The sequence below is a fragment of the Pagrus major genome, chromosome 5, assembly GCF_040436345.1.
Source record: "Pagrus major chromosome 5, Pma_NU_1.0".
Lineage (NCBI taxonomy): Eukaryota > Metazoa > Chordata > Actinopteri > Spariformes > Sparidae > Pagrus > Pagrus major.
Genome location: NC_133219.1, coordinates 38,605,056 through 38,626,489, shown reverse-complemented (window position 1 = coordinate 38,626,489; position 21,434 = coordinate 38,605,056). Strand labels below are relative to the sequence as shown.

The 21,434-nt window shown below is 43.7% G+C and overlaps 1 protein-coding gene across 1 annotated transcript in view; it reads right to left on the bottom strand.

Moving 5' to 3' along the window:
- Window positions 1-21,434, bottom strand: part of LOC140995715 (netrin receptor UNC5D-like) — a 114,689-nt gene that overhangs the window by 55,218 nt on the left and 38,037 nt on the right. Inside the window, exons 6-8 of the mRNA XM_073465792.1 lie at window positions 10,473-10,616; window positions 8,916-9,019; window positions 588-768 (exon numbers count right to left, since the gene is read on the bottom strand). Of these exons, the coding sequence (XP_073321893.1) occupies window positions 588-768; window positions 8,916-9,019; window positions 10,473-10,616 (429 nt within the window). The remainder of the gene's footprint in view (window positions 1-587; window positions 769-8,915; window positions 9,020-10,472; window positions 10,617-21,434) is intronic.

Genomic DNA, 21,434 nt, shown 5'->3' with positions numbered 1-21,434 from the left:
GTGGATATACAGCTCCCTCTTTCCTAATTGCCAGTTCAATGTTCCCTTGCTCTTGGATTAAGATAAAGACGTGAAGCTGTGCGAAAGCTAAGAAAACAGCCATTAAATGAAATTGCCATTTCTAAAGGCGACACTGACTCATACTGGTCGACAGGTTGGAGTCGACCACTTAGTGCTCTGACTGAAGCAGTTTACTCAATGATCTCTCTGTGACGAACGTAAGCTAAACGCTCGGCAGTGCTATCAAAGCTGGTGGACCCGCATTGCTGGAAGGCCTCTGGCAAATAAATACTTAATAAGCAACACTCCTTTTAAATGAGATTAAGACACAGTGGCTTATTTCCTTTCATAAAGTACACATTGATTTTAAATGAGAGGCAGTAAATTGGGTCTTTGAATAATACATTCATTGAAATAAAGAGGAAACATCGCTCTTCAGCAGAAACATGGAGATGGGTCTCTTAATCACTCGTGTAGGGGTGCAGGAAAAGCAAACAAATTGATCTGAAGTGCCATGTAAACAGTGTGTCAGTACACTCTAATGTGTTGGAGCAGGCAATAACAGTCAGCCGGGGAGGACAGCGTACCGAAGACTATCACAGTGGCCGTGGCGCTGCGTCTCTTAGCCACGATGTTGCTGGCTAGACAGGTGTAGTTGCCCGAGTCGGACAGCCGCGCCTCGTTGATGATGAGGTTGTGGTCCGCGCGTGTGTCGATGTTGTCGTCCGACTGGGAGCTCAGCAGCTCCTCGTTTTTTAGCCATTCCACCTGGAAAAGAACGGAGAGATGATGAGCTTCTGCAAAAAAAAACATCATACATCAAGTCTGAAACATTAATCAACCATTAAACACAAAATATATCATTTCTGCCAGTAGAGGTCCCTCAATGCAAACAGTGAAATATTCTGAATATCCTGATGAAAATCCCTTCATGATGGTTAAAAAAGCTGTGTTGAACAATGAGTTAAATCACAGAGGAGCACAACTACTTCTGTTACACACTGCGAGTTTGACACCATGAATGCCTTTTTAGGAACCTCCAGGGCTAAACAATGAAGCCAACACTGTAGTAGCAAAAACTGCAGCTCCTTGACTGGTTGGTCCAGGCTGGCAACAGCAAGTCAATCCCCATAAGACCCCATGATATACGGCCATCAACAGCAGAAACCAACATGTTGGCAGCCTGGTACAAAAAAACGGTTTGGTCTCTATAGCTAACTTCCCTCCGTATGAAAACCGTATGGCAAAATTACAATATATATATCAATATATTATAATATATTGCATAACAAACTTGTTTAAATAATATTAAGGCTTAAGTCCTTTTGGAGAAATTTTAAGGCAAATATCAGACAAATAATATGTCTTTTGTGTGATTAATTGAACTAACAGACGGGAGAGGAGGGAAAGACGCAGGTGATCTGGATTAAAGAGCGACCCTGTTAGCTGCTGGAGCCGGCGAGATCTGGAAGAGATCCTCCAGAGGCTCCGGGCTCTAGAGGAATAAACACCCTCAGTGCCGGTTGTTGCTCACTATCTTGTGGCTCATGTACAGTCAGGTATTCTGTCTTTTGGGGGGCGAATAAACCCCTGTGGTTAAACTCACATAAATAGCATGAGTTGACATTCACTTCTCTTTATGTGTGAGCACAGACAGCTTGTTAGTCTCGCTTCAGCTCCACCCACAATCCACCTCTTTGCTCTATTTTTGATTTGGCCGGGAGGTAGGCGGAGTCAGGTACTGCCAAGATGGTGACGGCCAGCACCACCCACTTTGAGCTTCTACTCAGAAACAGATGACGTCTCAGGTGCTCCGTCCACTCAAGACTAGATGTTTAAGAGAGATCAGGAAGGCCGTGATGGCTTTTTGCTTCACCGTTGAGCGCTGCCGTTAGGAACAGGTATAAACACGTTTGCCTTCAGACACGGTCGGACAAACTAGTTTATAACAAGCACGCTGGACCTTCCAATCTCACCTCCTCAGAACCACACTTAGGCAGCACAAACACCAGCACTAAAGCCATCAGGCAGTCAAAAAGCAGCACTATAACCAATTACCAGCAACAGAGAGGAAAACTAATTATGAATTACACTCTTAGTGATGCTTTAGCGCTTCTACCCTGGTAAAAGAGCTGCATCGCTGCGCTTGCAAATTATATTCATAGTGTGGCAGAATGGGCCGGGCTTATAGGACCCTTTATAATAAACAACACTCAGGCAGGATGCAAAATAGGAAGTGCCTGTGGGCATGCACACACTGGGTAAATAGAAATGACACTCAGAGCCCACGGATGATGGATTGCAGGTATATATTGACACAAATAAAACTGATAATGAACATCATAACACCGTAATCATTTCTCACATTCGCTACTTTTTCACACCTCTTTGAGTGAACCGAAACACTGTTAGCAGGAGTGGGAATTTTTCTTTTTTCCGATGAGAGCAGTGCAGAAACGATCCCGATGGCTGAGGCTTTCTTTTTTTCTTTCCATTTGCCTTGAAGAAAACTTGGAGGCCGATCTTCAAAGGCTGCCAGATCCTTCTCTACAATTAAAAGATAGCCTTTAGCGCGGGGGTTTCGTCGGAGGTAAAGCGCTTAGCATCGTTGATAAGGAAATAGAGAGACAGAGGACTGCGGGACAGAGTCTAATTTCTCATGATTAAACTCATCTGTCACTAATGGGTGACACAAGTGGTGGCACCCCCCCCCTCCCATCCTCCGACTCTTTATGTATTTATTTCAATTTCATCCTGGGAAATTTGTGACTTGAAAGAGGCAATTAACGTGTGGCACGAGCCGGCCCTTTGCAGTGTTTGGGGGCAGCGCTGCACATTAGCTGTCTGTCTGCCGCTAACAGCCCTCGGGTAATGATGAAAAGATTCACCGAGCAGAAGGGAAGAGAGGGAGATACACAAAGACAGGGAGAGGAGAGGGAGGGGAGGCGGAGAGAGGGGAGAGAGGAAAAAAAAAATGAAGGGACAAATACAAATTAGACCGGCAAGTGTGTGGCAGAGGATGTGAGAAATGAATCGCCTAATTGGCACATTTGTTTCAATTAGGATGTGGTCATCAGTGTCAGCCTTGACGGAGGGGTTTCCATGCGGGGGCCCCACATCAGGGCTTCCTCTCTGTGATTTCAATACCTGGACCGCCCCTGAAGGTCACCTCATCCGAGCCCTGCACAGCAGCCTGGTCCTCTCATCTACTTAAGTACACACACACACACACACACACACACACTTGCACACACAAGCACACATCTCATTCAGATGACATTTGCTGATGATTAGATGCTGAGAAATGTGGCTGCTGAGGGGCAATTAGAGGACAGAAGAGCAATGTAACGGGTGACACGGCAGCCATCATCAAGACTTATGAGGAGAGCGCTGATCAAGACCTTGCCAGCTGACGCATTTTTTTCATGTGCTCGCGTGCCTCGTCGGCCCACTCCTGGGTCTAACGGTCATTTGATGTCAAGGTGACGCGGTACAAACGGAAGAAATCTGTCTGCTGAGTCATGCTTAGGTGTCGCAATTTAGCATGATCACCACCCCTCCGAGCACATTTCCAGCCGCCTGTGGAGAAGCCGGCGTGGGCGGCAGAATTTTTTAATTGCTGAGAATATCATAAACGCAATTACATGGATTAAGCGTCTCTGTCGGGGCGTACCCGAGAGACCCGGGTGACGCCAGCGGGCACCACTGAGCAGCGTATCAGGAAAACCATACCGCAGAGCACGAGGCTAATCCACCCCCTCACTGCAACCAATCAGCAGCAGATGTAAAGAAAGGCATGCTCATTGCCCGCACACACACACACACACAGATAACCACAGAAACTTAGCATGGCTGAGTGTGTTCAATATGAACGGCAAAACCTGTCGAAGTCGTAGGGGGAGCTATCTGCAGCTTAGCTGTGCTCTCCCACTCCGGAGGTTAATCAGAAAAGATACGTAGAGAACACAAAGTGGGCCCGTGTCGCCCATCCGCCTCCCCTGTTGCTTCCCAAATGCCACCTCTCCTCCCCTCTGAGCAGCGTGGCACTGCATTACTATTCCACCCCGATCTGCCTTATCTTAACGAAATAAATAGAAGGAGCTCCCAGCTTTCGGGCCTGTGCTGGGGGGGGATGTAATTGCTTAGCTTAATGATGAAGCTCATCATCTGCTCTCTAGGAGACTTTCTCTGACCTATGAGAAAATAACAGAGGCGCTCGGCGGCGGGATCGGAAAGTAGAAACAAGTGCAGTGGAGGCGTGAGGTGGGATGGAGTTAAATGCTAACTTGTTTTGGAGTATCATCGCAAATGTCTTTGTGAAGCTCAACAGAGAACAGCTTGTATCACAGTGCAGAAGCATTTAGTTGATTCCCCTTTGTGCCGCAGCCTGTTCTGTCTACCTGAGCTACTGTAGATCAAGGGGATTCATCTTGGATTAAAGGCTTTCATTCAGGGAAGTTGAAATTGGCTTCCAGTTTGGCTGTTCATTTCACACTTTCTCTCAGAGTAACCCCTCAAAAGAAACTCATTATACAGGGTTCTCATGGACTCCTTTCTCCCCGAGTTAAAAGATCTGCTCTGCATTCACACCCCCCTGATATCTGTGAAGTAAAAAGTGGGGAATTTCTTTTTGGATCTGGAGCACCAAGACGAAATGACAAATAAGCTGCTCCTGCGTTCTATTAACCATCGGCAAATTAAAGTCTCTGCTCTGTGGGTGAGATGCATGAAGGATTTTTTTTTTTTTTTTTCAGCATAGCACTTGAGAATTTGCATGTTGCAGTTGACACTCACAGACGACACTCACACATCCATGTCTTAAATTTCAAATCAATGGGAAATCCACAGGTATTTTTCTGTTGATTAACTTCTGAATGGATTTCTAAAAATATCCGGGCATTAAAGATGAAGCCTGACTCAGTTTGCCTCACAAAGAAACGCTGAGTATATTTGGCGACCCATTTAAGCATTTTATGCTTTTTTTTCTTATCCGTCTGAGAGAACAGCGCCACTCATTGATTAACTTTCGGACTTTCTATCTGCTCTCTCTCCTCACACATGCTCTGCAAAGACAGACTCTCTCTGTTACGTCTCTTCCTGTAAACTCACTGATTGGGATGCGACTTATGCTGTTGTGGTGCAACCCCGTTGTTGCAATGTCGGTCTGAGCAGGTCGGTTTTGATCGGCTACATGATTAACAACAAGCTTCCTCAACACGTGGCTGGTCCCTGAAAATCAACCTATTAACACTGAGGTTTGGAAACCTGGAAACATCGAGGCTTTTAGCTCAAAACCCTGTTTGCTAAGCGTGGAGATGAGGTGCATGAGAGAGGAGTTTAATGGTCAGAAAAAACAAAACAATGAGCTAAAAGAAGCTAAAGGGCTCAGAAGAGACTGGGGGAACTGCAGGCTTGGTTTTTATTTCCTTGCCTGTGTGTCAGCCGGTGACGGAGCTGTCTCGTGCCTCCCAAAAGGGCGATACGTGTTCTCACTCTTACTCCCGTTTTTCTGTGTCACATGTGGTGCAGGAGTGATTTGGACCTCTGCGACTTGAAGATAAAGAGGCGTGAGGATGACAGTCCTGCGACAGGCATGGCTGCTCAGAGGAACAGGTGAAAGCAGTCATTTTTTTGGTGATCTAAAACAACATACTCGTAGTACAAACCCGTCAGTCATGCTGAGATGCCTTTGCAGTCAGTTATATTTATATCACTTGGATAAAGGCCTTCACAGGGAGATCTACAGTCATGGAAAGGTCTTGTGTTGTTGTACAGAGTGTGTATACAAGATAAAGAGAGAGGAATGAGTTTAATATTCACTGTATGATCTATTGTATACAGCAGTTTAAGTTAACACTGAAGGTTGAAAAATGTCAGTTTAATTTAACTTTGCTCTATCAAAGAAATATATTTAGTTGCAGAAGACATTATCCATAACCTGGAACACAACCAAAAAATGGTTTCTTATTTCTAGAAGCCTTGATCTACTGCCAGAGGCTGAAATTTCACTATTTCCTTTTTTTTTTGCAGTCCTTAATGTTATATTTAAGGAATAATAAAACTGCCTCAGCCCGGTGTCAACTGCAGAGAAGCAAGTGCTGATAATCTCACATCCAGTTATAACTCTAAACAACACTGAATGGACAGTGAAATAAACACCAGACGAACACGTCCAATGTTGCTTGAAAGCATACAGTCTAATGTGACAAGTCAAGGAGACCGTCCTGCCAAGTGTCAAACTCTCGCTTAAATAAACTGTTTCCGCCACATGACACAAAATGATTCCACCGTGAGTGACTGGCGACTCATTAGCTCGCTCCGACTTCCTCGCTGACGAGGCTGATTTCCAAACACAGCGTTCGGTGTTTACGCTGCGCTCCAGACAGCAGATTCTGTTGGGTCTGCGCTGAGCTTTGCGACGGGAGCATCCTTCCTGCAGCTGCACTCAAGAACACGACCACACTCATGGACGCCGTCTCAATATTTCATGGAGGAGGTGCATTGATATCGACTGGGCTGAGGATATCTGCCATGTGCTCTCTACATTATTCACTTCCATCTCTTGTGGCCGGGCTCATTTGTGTTGACAAAGGACTAGATGAGAGGATGTGATTCAGTCTGTACGGCTCACATTCAACTATTTTTATCCCCATTGTGGACTCCACTGCGCTGGAGTGACATCGCTCCTCCATTTCCACGTTGAATCATTTATACAGCGGCAGGGTCGGAGGTTGACCTCCACTAAAATCTGTTCACTCATCAGCTGCACATCCATGCTGATTATCACTGGACCACATATACAGGGAGATATTCTGCACTTGCAGAGGAACGTGCACTTGCTGACATCTTTTCACCGAAGCATTTTAAATATTATAATTATATATTCACCCCACAAGCCAGTCTCGCCGGTTGATCTCGCTTTGAGAAACATCTGTTCTACGTCTAACTTGGAGCTGTTGTTTAAGTTGCCACCAGACATGATATAAATGCTAAAAGTAATCAGAACAAACAACAAGTATTGCCGTGGTCCTGCTACCGTAGCAGGAGCAACAACCACCGTCAACCCGTGACCACTCTTTTTCTTTCTCACGCTTTCTTTTTACAGGACTGGGTTAAATGATGTTTTAATGTCAATATAAGTCAATTTGTTTGTGTCCCTGATAGAAGAATCCCAGGTCATCAAATACCAACCAGCCTGTCTCATACAGATGCTCATGGTACCCTTAAGTGTCGGTATGCAACATGCAAAGCCTCAAGTGAGACAGCAGTTTGGGTTTAAGCACAGAAACTACTTACTAGTTTAGAAAAATAGACAGCTGACTTTTGTTTTTTAAAGTCTCCTGGCTGAATGTTCTGTGTGCGACTCTCTGCACACTAGTTGTTCACTTGATGGGTTTTACATTAGAGTTATCTTAAACTCTAGTGTGTCTCATACAGATGCTAATAGGTACAGTCTGCGTCTGTATGAGACGCTGAGTGATGTGATGAAATGTCAGACGTTTGACTCCCTGGAAATGAGAACAGGCTCGAAAAGCAGCAAATGTTTTAAAGTATTTAAAAATGGAGAAGCTGTAGCCAGAGGATTTTTTCACATCTTTGTTAAAAAAAATAAATAAATTGATGTCAATGAATAAGGGATTGCTATGGCAACGGTGGCTCATGAAGATGCAACGACCAGTGGCTCCCTTTCAAATCATGCTACATTTTTGTTTTCTTGACTTTTTGAATCATTTTTTCGGCTCTTTTTAATGCGGGTGTTTTGGAATAAGAGCAGCTGACTCAGAATAAGAGCCATGCTAATCCAGGTTGGTTTAAAGTTGCTCCTGGTTGATGTCTGGTTGCAGGAAAAGGAAATGGATAAAATGGGACTCAACATGAAATCAGAGACTGTTGTGTCCACATTCACCTATTCACACACACACACTGATAGCAGAGGCTGCCATGCAAGGTGCCGCCCTGCTCATCAGGAGCAACTTGGAGTTCAGTATCTTGCTCAAGGACACTTCGACGTGCAGCCGGGGGAGCCGAAGAATCGAACCAGTGACCTTCTAATTACTGGAGGACCCGCTCTACCTCCTGAGCTGCAGCCGCACCGATTATCAGATGTAGAAGTTGATCCAGCAGAGCAGTAAATGCATCACAATCGCTGCAGCCAGAAACAATGAAACCTTTGTTCATTCGCAGCTGTAAACCAGCTGGTACCAGAATGTCATATCTGCTGCGTGATGTCAGAGACACAGCGGCAGTGACGCAGACGATCGCAGCATCACGCGTACAGGGACACGAGGAATCAGTGTAAAAATCATGCCATGAATTATCTGCGAGAGGAGAAGTGGGATGCTAGTGTGCATATAAATGAACTCAATCACCAACACAGACTCCAGACCAGGCACAGACAGAATGATGAGATTCCCTTTCATGACTTTTATTTCTTCCCCAGCTCACAGTAACAGCTGCCGATGGATCCAACTACAGAACCCCCCCACCCATACCCACCCCTTTAAATCATCCTCCAAATTTGTAATTGGACCACTCATTTTGTGGCCTGACCCACTTTTAACCAGATGTTTCTCACAGTGTGAACTCACAAGACTCACAAGTCTGAATGGCACTATAAACTAAATCTGAGGAAGGAATGTCTGAGTGTCTGACGCCCATGTTTTATTGATACATGATACTTTTCTTTGGGAAAGATTTTATTCAGATGTATGCTGTGAGCCCTCTTCCTTTCAACACCTCAAGTGTTTATGTGCATTTATTGCAGCTATCCAACTCAATCTGTTAAAGGTCAGACAAAGCAGAGCTGAGGGGAGAATCTGAGCAGAGAGTTTCTCTGGCAACTACTGATGCTGATCTTCTCCGCTCAGTGGGAGTATAAGTTTCTCCTCTTTCAGGAAGAGGTGGAGCTGGCTTACCTCCGCCACAGGAACTCCCTCTGGGGGGCGACAGTGCAGAACGATCATCCCGTTGATTGGCACCTCCTTCCCCTGGGGGTCCTGCTCAAAGTTTTTCCTCAGGTCTGTGTGGGGAGATAAGAGGCAGCTGTCAGGTGTCAAGTGTTACGGTCAGCCTTGCCTCAATCCTCTTCGGCAGCTAACACGCCGGCCTGCCCCCGGCTCCGCACGCCGCGACCTTCAAAACCCAATACAGCTCGTAGAAGATAGAGGATCCTGTGGCCCCTGTGCTAGGTAATCTGTTGACAAGGTGGTTTGGAGGATACACTGGGTGGAGGAAGTGCACGAGGATTGCTCTGATCATCTCGGGCATTCATGTGCATACAATAGTGACAGAGCCCAGACTGCCTTTGAGAGGTAACTGCACTGCTGCTATCCACTGACAACCTTTAAAACGTCAGCCTTATAGGAAAGAGGGAAGTCGCCTTTGAAATTTCATGCACACTTAGATCATGAGTGATTCCCTTCATATAGAGGAAATATAAAAATGATAGTTCCTGAATAAACCTCCGACAGGTGCCATACAATGACATGCAAATCCTACCAGATAAAGATTTTGACATCACATCTCTGAACTCAAATTCTTACGTTGACAACAAAAGACTTCTTTAGCCTGCGATTTTCTCTCAGCCGTCTCTTCAGGGTCGTATACCCAATCAAGTTAAAAAGAGTGAATTCAACACAGCGCAGGGCTCTTAGATTACCTGTAACACCCTGTGGCAGCAGTATTGGATTTGGACAACACCAGCTGTGAATAGCTGATTGTGTCTAAACTTGATCAGACAGCATTTGTTTCTGGGAATTGATTATTTCACCACCGACAAATCTGATTCGTTTTTCTGTTAAGATAATGTCGGCTCGCTGTGTTCTCACAGTTTGGTCCAAATCAACGAAGGAAAATTTGCAAAAATGGTTCTGCTGTCTCTCAGCTCCAGACTGTTAGAGGTTAAACTCCTGTGAAGAGACAAAGTAAATCCGTTTTGGTGAGCTGTCACTCTGTGTGATCATAATACGACCGGGACCTCCAGGAGAAAATCATGGTTTTTGTCCCAGTGATTGACAGCTAGTCACACTTTCCTTCACTGTACTTTGAGTGCTTTATTTTTTTGTCTGCCTTTATCTTTCTTTTCTTTTTTTTCTATTTGTCTTCTGGTCACAAGAAAAGCTCAGGTCACTCCCTCCTTCAGCTCTGACAAACCAGTCAGTGCTGGCTAACGTAAAGTGCATCAGTACCAGTGTGCCGGTGCTGAAAAAACCCAGACGCTAGATTAAAAAAACTCTGGTATACTGACATCAAGACAGATTTTACCTGCAGTGAGGGCCTGATTGAGCGGATCTTCATTATTTTTTGTAAAAGTCCTACACTGCAGGTTTAGCTGTTTTTTGTCTCAGGTCTGGTTGACTATTCACTTCTCACTCTTCACTTTTCTTGCTCATTTGTCGCATATTGCAAAATGCTACACGATGTTCGTGTCACAGCTGCTGCAGCACTGACCACTGAGCTGTTTCCATACTCACAGGCGATGCGGACGGTTGCCTTGCGACTCTTGGAGGTGCCCAGGTGGCTCCAGGCCACGCAGAGACACCAGTAGTCCTCGGGACCGTGAAAATCCTCCACTTGCTGTCGAGACACATTGATCATCACCTCACGCACCTTCAGCCCTGCGAGGACAGAGAGGATAAGATAGTTAGAAAAACCGCTGTATAAAATGTGTTAGATGTTCTGTAGATAAAATCTGTGCGCTGACACGGATCAGACAGATTCAGAAAGGATCAGGTTTCAAGTTGGGTTTCGGTCGTTGAGCAGTGTAAAACTATGGACAAGGTTTGGATTCGATTAGTTTGATTGTAGCGTCAGGTTTGGTCCATTTGGTTGCACAACACGAATAAAATGATCTGATGAAATTATCTAATGTCTCTCTCTGTCTTTCTGATGGAGACAATCCTCAGTAATTCCTACTTGGAAGCAGGAAGAGAAACAGCTCACAGCTGCATTAGCTTCTGATGAGCTAATTAAATAATGCTATGAATGTACCTGCTATTACCGGCTGATTGGAGTAATGTTGTTTTTTGCAGGAATCTGGTTTAAGTGCTGGATGAATTACATGTTTGACCTGATGATGGCGCTAGAGTAAAGGTCAGAGATTCACTCAGGTGATCACAGGTCACATATGAATGTTTGTACAAAATGTCATTATGTCGAGTAAGTGTTGAGATTTGTTGCAGACAGACCCACAGCCATGCCACCATCACAGCTGAGAATCTTGCTTTGAGTCTTGGACTGGGATGAGCTTTTGCTTTTTTTTCTTTAATCAGTCAGGCTCATGAAGGTCAGGTCACGAAGAGGCTGGGTTCATGCCTTTGCTTTAGGCACGTGCAGAGCTAGCGTAAAAGGAGAAAATCTGAAATAGTAAAGCCCTGCATTCTAAATAAGGGTCTTTACTGAATCTTAAATCAATACCTCAATACGTCCACAGGCTTGTGTCAGTGATCAATGGGTTTTACAGGATTAGTTATGCATAAGTTCTTAGGAAAGGCTGACACACTTCCTAAATCAGTGCTTTCTCCCTCCTCTCTCTGCTCAGCTCTGAGAGCATCGCTAAGGAAAATTGGCAGAAACACAGTCCCTCGGGGGCTCTACTGTATGTTTTGAGCACTCAATGCCTGCTAACAAGAGGAAAAGCTAAATCAGCTGTAGCAGAATTAGCATTAATAATTTGGACTACACTTAACCACTTCAAAGAGCATGTGTAGGCTCGCCGCGCAAGTGACACAAGGACAATATAGCATATTATGTAACACAAAAGGCATGTGAACACAGCGCGCAGTACAATGCTCTTATTCTATTGAATGCATTAAGGAAGAAGGGAGAAAAAAAGCCACTCTCTATTTGAAAATCCTCTTAGGCAACACGCTGTAAGCCCATAGTTGGAAATGTTCGTCACCCTGTCATATAGCTTCAGATGGGTATACAGCACCCATTTTTAATCTGAGTCATCGGCTTAGGGCCTGTCACATATGTTTTCTCACTGCTCCTCGCAGCCTTTTTGCAGCCTGCAGGCCTGATACCCACGGCTGGATTAGAGGACGAAAAGAAGTGCAATGTGCTCGGGTCTGAAAAAGACCAAATAGCCAAACCCCATCCACCCCTGACTCCTCTGGCTCTATGTGCATCCACCCTCTCTTATAAATAACGCTTTAATCTGACATGCTCTTACTAAAGTCAAACAGTCTCATACTGCGGCTGCACAGCTTGCGAAGCGCTGAGCAGGCTTCCGTATGAATGCCAATTAAGCCCGAGTGAATGGCAGCGGGGCTACGCCGATGGATCCACGCTGGTGTTCGCGGTGAAATTAAGAAATGGAGAACATTTAGTGGCGGGCGGTCTCTGCCGTGCCGGGAATAAATGACAACAACAAAAAGAGTGGGCTTCTTCCTTATTTGTCACACCAAACATGCTTGACAAGTGGTGAAATTGTGATACAAATTAGGCTGGTTCGTCTCAATGTGGTGCACTGCGGTGTATGTAGTGGACCGGGGTGGTTTGAATTGTGATTGACGGGCCTGGAGAGAAAAAAAAAGGCGTTTTTTTAAGAAAAAGGGAGAAAAAAACAAAGCAGCAGCTCTACGGTTGGTGCCTCCTAGTCGCAGCCCCTGTAGAGACTGAAACACAAGCATAATTCATAATTTCTTGAGCAGCGGCAGAGAGTTGGCAAGTGACAGTGAACGTGCGGGGAGAGAGACAGCAGAGAAAATAATGACTAATGGCTTTCCATGATGCCCTAAAAAGTGTGAGTCTGTGTTTTAGAGAGGAAGAAGAGGAGGAGGGGAGGGATGACAAACAGACTGATGGAGGGAGAGAGAGAGCGAGAGAGAGGGGAGGCGGCGGTAAGCTTTCTCAGCAGAGCGACACATTTCCTGGAGACCAAAAACCGGCGTCGACAGGTGGTTTGCCGGGGAGACGGAGACTAGTGCTGCCACTGTGTCATCTGTCAGCCCTATTTGTTTATAGGCAGAACACTGTTGACAGGGCTCATTAGAGCAAACCACTTGATCTGCTCTCCTCCCCAATCCCCCTGCTCGCACTTCTCCTGAGTCACTTGATAAATCCATCCAAAAAAGGCTGAATCACTCCGAGGAGGACAAGATGGCTGAAATAAGAACCAGAGACTATGGGCTGTTTCCCAGAGTGTTGCTGCTGCTGTGAGCTTTGCCAAAGTCCAGCTTATTAACATTGTGGATGTGGATGACAAGAACTTCATTAAATCTGTTGCATTAAGATCATTTCTGCTTAAAAGCTTTCAGCGTTATGTGCAGGAAACTTTTGTCCTATGTCATCTTCTCTCAACCTCTCTCTCTGTGTCCACCGGTTCTCTTCTGTTAACCATCCCATAAAAGTAAGATGGGAAGGAGGTGCTGTCCCATAGATCAATATTAGACTTAGAAGAAAATTGCAATATCTGCCCAAAATACCGGATATTTTTTTAGGATAAGTCATAATCAGCTCTGCTCTGAGTAATGTTAGGGCGGAGATAGATAAATAGGATGATAGACTAATGGGTGGCACTAAATACGTCTCAAGTGACCGGATCTTAATTTCCGGCTATTTGTGCAAATATTTTTACACAAAGAAAGTAATATCTCAATGTATAACATTTGCCGAATGAAGTCAAAAGTCAAGCATTTATTGTAGACAGCATTTCTCAAAGTTTATACAGTTTCTCCTGAAGTCTCAAAATAGATTTTTTCAAAGGAGTCTGGTGATTTTTTCCACTTTGTTCTCCAAAGAAGTTATCAATATTAGTTACTGTTACATGTTTACTGTCAATAGGTTATGTTCTTTAATAAATCTGGTGTAAATGGTGAAATCATTTGAAACAGTGCGTTCAAACAGCTGCTGGAAGATACGACGCACTTCAGACACAGAAGCAAACAGGATCAACTTTAAACATGAACAAACCGACGATGCCGCAACAAACCAACACTTTTTTACAAGGAAAGAAACATCTTTATTTATTGTATTTAATGCTGATTTTACAAGAAGGCACCAATGAGTTAAAATTTGCTGTAGCCATTTCACCAAGTTTGTTAAGTCTCTCCTTGTGATGCAACAACTCTTAAAATCACTCGATTTGTAAGGGAGTCTGGGATAATTCCGTTATTAGTGACTTCGCTTCTTCCATGACTTTTACACACATACAGCAGCCCACTTCTTGTAACAACTGTGTAAAGCAGATCAGGTAGAATGAAGAGGTTCGATGCCACCTTCAGCGGCTCTCAAGGTGTGAAATTGCTGCTCACCTCAGGCCAACTGCAAGTTAATTATGGCAGCGGCTGTTGAGTTAGTGGGTTTGACAGGAGGCGACCATCGATCACAGCCTCTTTTCTATACTCAATAAACCTTTCTGGCTGGTTTAGAAGAGAAAAAAAAGACAGAAAGAAACAGATGCTACTTCTTGATCCACCTTCCGCTGTGGCCAGTTGAAAAGAGTTAGCTTCCCCTCCTGTGTTTTTATATCAGTCGGTGGATTTACAACACAGATATGCAAATCGTGTGATGGTTTAGCCGATTTGAGACGACGCTCCCCGCCGTGGCAGCCGCCGTAATAACGGACACTGCATTCACATCGGCCAGCAAATCACATTCTGTGTGTTTATGTTCTTATCAGCATGTTTTACTGTGTCATCTCCTTTTTGATGCCTTACAGGAGCTGTGCAGATCCCTTTACTGATACATACGACCGTTAAAAGGACAGATGCTTGTATCTTCACTCGTTGTAAACTTCTGCAGCGTCTGCATGCTAATAAAACTGAAATCACATCGCTTTATTTATCAAGAGCTTAACGCGTCGCCACAGGTTGTGTTTCTTAAATGTTTTCTATATATTAAATTATAAAATACAGCACATATATCATTTTATGTCACATTATAACCTGAACATGTACACTTTATATCGACAGCGCTCCAGTTGTGTTAACTACTATTACATTACCTACATTATTCTACATGTTGAAGTCAAATTGATGTAATTTCTGTGCATTCATGTCAAAAAGGTAATGGAAAACATATTGGTAGAGGTTAATCTGCAGCTGAAAGCAGTCAAATAGCTACTTGTAATGGTTGCGATATCAAATATTAAATATAATATAATATATGTAAGGGATAATGCCCAACGAGGTCCATTATCAGGAATTAATGAACGATGTGGAGGCCAGAAGCGTCCGACGGACAGTCCATGAATGTGTGACATTATCCCTTACATATATTATATCATTACATATATTTATTATATTTCATATAATATTTAATATATGGTCATTTGCCAAAGACAAAAAACAAATATATATTTTTTATAGTTTTTCACAAGCAGTAACTCTGTTTCCTTGGCAACACCTGCCACCTTTCTAGCTTCAAACAGTGTACTGGGGACCTGTTTTCTTCTGAACAGCTTGTTTATTCACTTTAAAATTTATAAAATAAATTTTTCTGAGTTTGCTTCATTACCTCAATAATATTGTAAATGTAAAAAAAAAAAAAAAAAATCTCCAAATCTCAGTTTTTGATATTTTGATTGTCACATGCCTCTGAGACAAAGGCTAATAATAACCAATAATCATTCTGTTTTATTTGTTTGTCCATGTGCTCGCCAGCTTGCTTGTGTGCCGCCCACACGCTGTCAGAGCCACGGGAGAAATTTTTAAGTGAAACCGACAACACCACACTTAAAATCTCAGAACAACATTAGCACATTAGCATCATCCTCCATCGAGGTTTCATTACGTTGTCCACCTCAGCCCGCCGAGTAAGACTAGTTTCCACACACACACACACACACACACACACACACACACACAGACACACAGGACTTAATGCTGACAGAAGAGTCCTGCAGGTACTGTTCTGAAAACTCTCCCTGCTGCTCAGTAACTGGAGCACTTATAGTGCCGAGGCTTTGTTCAAAATGAATCCCTAAATTAGCCGCCATTTCACTCTGCCCACATTCATATTGCATACCAGCAAAACTGGCTCCATGCACACAGACATACACACACACATACGTGCATGTGCACAGAGCCATTAGAGTCTATTTCACCTATATTTTTGGGGAAAAGATATTTGATAGCACATCATTTTTTTATTTCCTCCCAGAAAAGAGAAACTTTTATCTCCGAAGTCCATTAGGCCCCGTGCCCACTTCTTGGCTGTGTAACTGGAGACAGTCCCAACCCACAGCCGTGTCTCCTTGAAATGATACCCAATTTCGAGGCTGCAAAACGTGAAATCAAGCCTGACGAACCCAAAACATACCACTAACAACCAACACATCTTTGCAATGTTATGAGAAGGCGAGAACAGACGTGACACCATCCAGCAATGGTGGAAAACAGCAGCAATTAGAACTACAGTGGCTCATAAACAAAGAACAAGGACGAGTTGTTTTGTGCGTCTGTGTCTGGTGGGGAGCTAAACGCAGATTGATACATCAAGTCGGCCCCCTCAAGTGAAAAGTCATCACTGGCTTCAGTGTTTCGGTGTAACTGGATACGGCACGGGTGTTTGCAGGGAGAGAGAGAGTTTATCTTTCCACATTCATCCCTATTTCGTTTCTGCTTCAGGTAGCATCTATAAAACGAGTTTTAGACTACACCATATTGAGCACATTAATTCTAATCATTGGAACTACACTCCTTCGTGTTTTAGAGCAAAATCTGTCTAAATTATACCTGTATTAGCTTCATTATCTCCACAAGTGCAAGTCATTTTGTTGTTGTACTGCGGTGCAGCACTGCCAAATGAGCAGAGAGGAAAACAGTGAACTTATGCGGTGTACCGAGTCCATCAGCATCCTTGGTTCAGTGCCCGCCAGGGACGTTTGTTGTATGTCGCCCCCTTCCTCCCTATCCCCATGTCAACTATCGAATAAGAAAAGTGACCCTTCAAGTCCTGAATTCTGTCCTGCTGAAATCATGTGGCACAAAGCAGCTCCTGGAGTCGTCCTGCATCTCGACTTTCTCGAGTAAGTGTCGCGGAACAACTTCCCAAGGGTCAAAATTGGATATAAAAACACTAGTGCATGCATCGATACTCTTGTGACGGCTCAGGTATTAAAGCCGAACCCGCTGAGTCATCAGCAGCGACAAAAGGCTCCTTTCTCTCTCGTAAAAAAAAAAAAAAAAGAAAAATCAAACCTTTACAGCCTTTAGTCCTCAGCCCTGGCAGCAAACATGCGGTAAGGCTAAATAAAATCATCTCGAGGAAAAAGAGAAGTTATAACCCTCTCCTTTCCCCCAAGGAGTATATAGTGGTGGCGAGAGGGTGTGTGTATATATATGTGTGTGTGTGAGGTGTATTGTCCGGGCCACGTTCGGTTAACAACCCCATTAACTGGCTCACAAAGCAACCCCGTGGCAACAATAACATCAATCCCGGCTTTAGAGGCCATTATGTTTCAGCACACCGCGCTGGAAAAGTGAGGCGAGGTGAGGCTGCAGCAGTGGAGTAGCTCGAAAGGTGGGAAGGTGTCGCCGCCCACTTGCCGAGCTCAACCCTCTCCGTCCAGCCGGCAACCACCACCCTGACCACACACACACATCGACAAGGCTCCAACATGCCCCCCTAAGCTGCTTGGCAGGTGTGGACCGAGGCCATTTATCTGCTTTAGTCAGGCCTTCACACTCCACGCACACTTGCACACAGTTGTGTTTCAATCACTTCTGGGGACATTACATAGACTTGCACTGATTTCCGAGAGCCTCGCCCTAACCATAACCACCACTTGCCTAACCCAAACCCTTATCTTAACTAAAACCTAACCTTACCCAAACCTTAAACCAACCTTTACCCTAAAATTGTATGATTCATGTTATGGGGACTCACATTTTGAAGGCAGGTCCACATCCTCACATCAAACCACACACACACACACACCTTAGGTCCAAACACTGTCTCATTATGTACACATGCCTACATGGAAAACCCATACAGGCAGCACAGATAACATATTCCACACATACCCAGATGGCCGAGCTACACACATAATGCACATTAGCTATCATACAAACACACCCCACGTAACAATATGTACGCACAGATAAATACTCACCACCCACGCCCAACACACACCCACAGCATACCACCCATCCGTGCACACACACGTGAAGCGTCTTCTGCAGCGTACGAAGGTGAGAGCTTTGTCTGCTCGCTGCTCACTGATGATAACATTCACACTCCACAGATGCTGAAAAGAAAGGTCAATGATCCCCCCCACACTTTCATTCTGCAGCATGGGTAACTATTGAACACTAGGATTCTATATGAAAACATGTTTGTGTGCAACTCCAAGTGCTTAATAGCCAGATTCCTCCAAGGGAGGCTTAACTGCCTCAATTAAAATCACATAAAGGAGAACGTGCAGGTCCCAACAGCATAAGCACGTCTTCTCTTTTAGAACAAACAAGGATAAAGAGTTTCCCCCTGATAGAGTCAGGTGGATGCTGCTTTCCTCACACACTCCCAGGCTGGAGGCAGTAATCACGATTAGGGAAGTGCCGAGAGAGGCGCCGCAGATGAATGACGGCTCCCCCCCGCTGTCCCAGACATATGGGTGGGAGGAGACCGGTTTACACCGAGCACCCAGGGCCCAGAGGATCAGTCAGCTCTCCCAGTGGGCGCCCCGCTGAGCGTCTCCCAGATTTGGTGAGACAGGGGGGGATTTCATGGCAACTGTGCGAGGAAGTGCTGAGGGTTTCTTCACAATAGGAAATAGGACAGAGTTTACTTGAGGGGATGGAGTTTAGAAAAACCCACCTACACTCAAGTTTATCTCCTGAGGCCGTCAGAAATCAATCACGGTGGGTTAATCATGTGAAAGTCTTGGTTTGCATTACAGTAGGTAGCATTAAACAGAGGTGTGTGAAGATAGGATGTTTTAAAGGGCCAATGCATAAGAAAGTTAGTTAAAAACGTTTAAAAATGAACTACAGTAATCAGCAGAATGTGTATAAATAGCAGTTTTGATGTTGTATGATGACAGTGTATTGTGTTGGAGAGATATCTACTGAAGTTACCATGCTAACCAGCTAGCCCCAGGTCGGCTGGGTCCAAAGCTCCTGTGCTAGCAGTGTAAACACTAAAAACTCACCTGGTCACCTGGTTACTTTTTAACTTACTACATGCATGAAATGAACTCTAATTATTTACTCATAATTGCCCTTGAACACACATGAGCAACAAACAGCAGACAAAGTTAGCAAACCTAATGGTTAAATGGTTTCTGAAGATTCATTCGGTTGGTTTATGGAGCAAATTTTGGAGGTGACACGATCGTAAGGTAATAGAACAAACCTACTGCTGCAGCAGTTGATCCAATGATGTCCATGAGTATGGACATCATTCACATTTTCTTAAAGACAGTAAATAATCACTGGACAAGAAAAATTTGCGAGACACTGCCTGTTAGTTTGTGTCAACAATCACAGATGTTGTCAGTAGCTTCTGTGTTAGCAACCACCCTTTTTTTCCCTCAGCAATAAGTGATTTTATGCCACATATTCATCTGAAACCATAATCCCGAAGGTCAGTGTGAAAGAGGGACCCCAGAGTCTGCAATAATGAGCTTTTGTTTCACAGATACAGTATGTTTCACCAAGGCATCACAATTTCTTTGTCCTTGTAGTCTTTCTTTATCTTTCTTTTCTTTGCAATTTCTTTGTCCTTTTAGCAAATCACCATGAACCTCCCAAGGTCACCATTTAACTTCTTCCTTTTCTATCGTCGCTGGTCCATCCTGCACTGCCTGCCATACCACAGTTCCTTGAGAAGCGATTTACTCGTCCCATAGAAAATAAATGGGTGTACTGCTCCTCGTGCCGTGCAACGTAAAGTGAGGTGAAAATTAGCTTCACGTTTAATTTGAAATCTCCTCCGTCCACATTCAAAAAGGTGTGTCCAGGTTTTTAACAGTAGATACAAGAGCTGTAGATTGAGCCTGCCTATATTCTGTATATTCTCCTACAGACTTTCATTCTTCTGATCATCACACTTGAACTCCCCAGTGTTTGACAGACTAATGAAATTCTGTGGCTGCAGCTCCTTATGGCAGGGTGAGGCAGATTCCATTACAGGCTTTACAGACTGACACCTCAAACACTGTTGAGTCAAATCCTAATCCCATATTGGTCTCAGCCTTGTAATATTCTTTTCATATAGCTCCCCTCATATTTCTTCCGCGCTCATGTCGCAGATAGATATCAGTAGAGTTATTAGTAGAGTAGAAGGCACAGAAGATAGCTGTAAAAATTAGACAGCGGTCCCGGCTTATCCGAGCTTCTACACAAGGATTCACTCAACTACTGTGTCCAAAAAGCCATCTGATGAACTGACTGGCACCATATGCATCATAATTACTCTGAATATGATTATAATGAAAGCAGCTGTCACTGTATTTATTCAACTGCGAAGCAAATGATTGAGAAAGTTAGAAACTTCAAAAACATCTAAAAACATCAGATCTTTTGAAAACTGGGAATGTTCTGCTGTTCCTCAGAGAGGGCTTATTGTCACATTTTATGCAGTTTGAAAACATGAATAAAAATCTGAAATCAATATTCTAATCCAGTGAAAAGAAATAGTGGAGACCAGCCGAAACATATCTAGGACCATGGCTGGATTAACATGCTAGATCCAGATGCATAAACTTGTAGTTGTGCCACTACTGACTCCTGCTATACATGGACGTCTGATTATTGTCCATAAGACTAGGATGTTGTACAATACAGCCAGCTAATAAATAAAAGCCAGATCGATAAAGTATATAGACATAACTTACCTGTATTGCACACAAATACTGATCAACCTTTGGTACAGAAATGCTAAACATATATTGTTCTCCATTATATAAATGGTCCAACAAATAGCACTGACAAAGTTATTGTTTTAGCAGTGCTACTGGTTTGGTGTTACTGCTGTGGCTTTATCAAAGGTAGAGCTGCAACGATTAATTCATTAGTTGTCAATTATTAAATTAACCACCAAGTACTTGGATAATCTTTTAATTGGTTTAATTGGTCTAAATTCTGTGATTATAACTGTTAAATGTGAATATGTTCTGGTTTCTTTCCTCCTCCATGACCGAGATAAAAACATTTCATTACGTCAAGGTTTTTTTTCGCCATTATCGGACATTTTTAGACCAAATTAACTACTTGGATTAACTAACTAACTAATGGATTAATCAAGAAAATAATCAATAATTGCAGCCCTAATCAAAAGCAATGTTGTTGTGGTCCACCACTTTGGTCCATACTGAAAGATTACAAATTGCCAAAAATGTCAAAATTCGATGGATTGCTTTGGACATTAATGAATACTACCGACTTTGATAATCCCCTGACTATCCATGACACCACCTGTGACATCAGTGACAACATGGTGGACATATTTAACAGATATTTTGTAAAGCTCAGAGGCATGTTCCAACA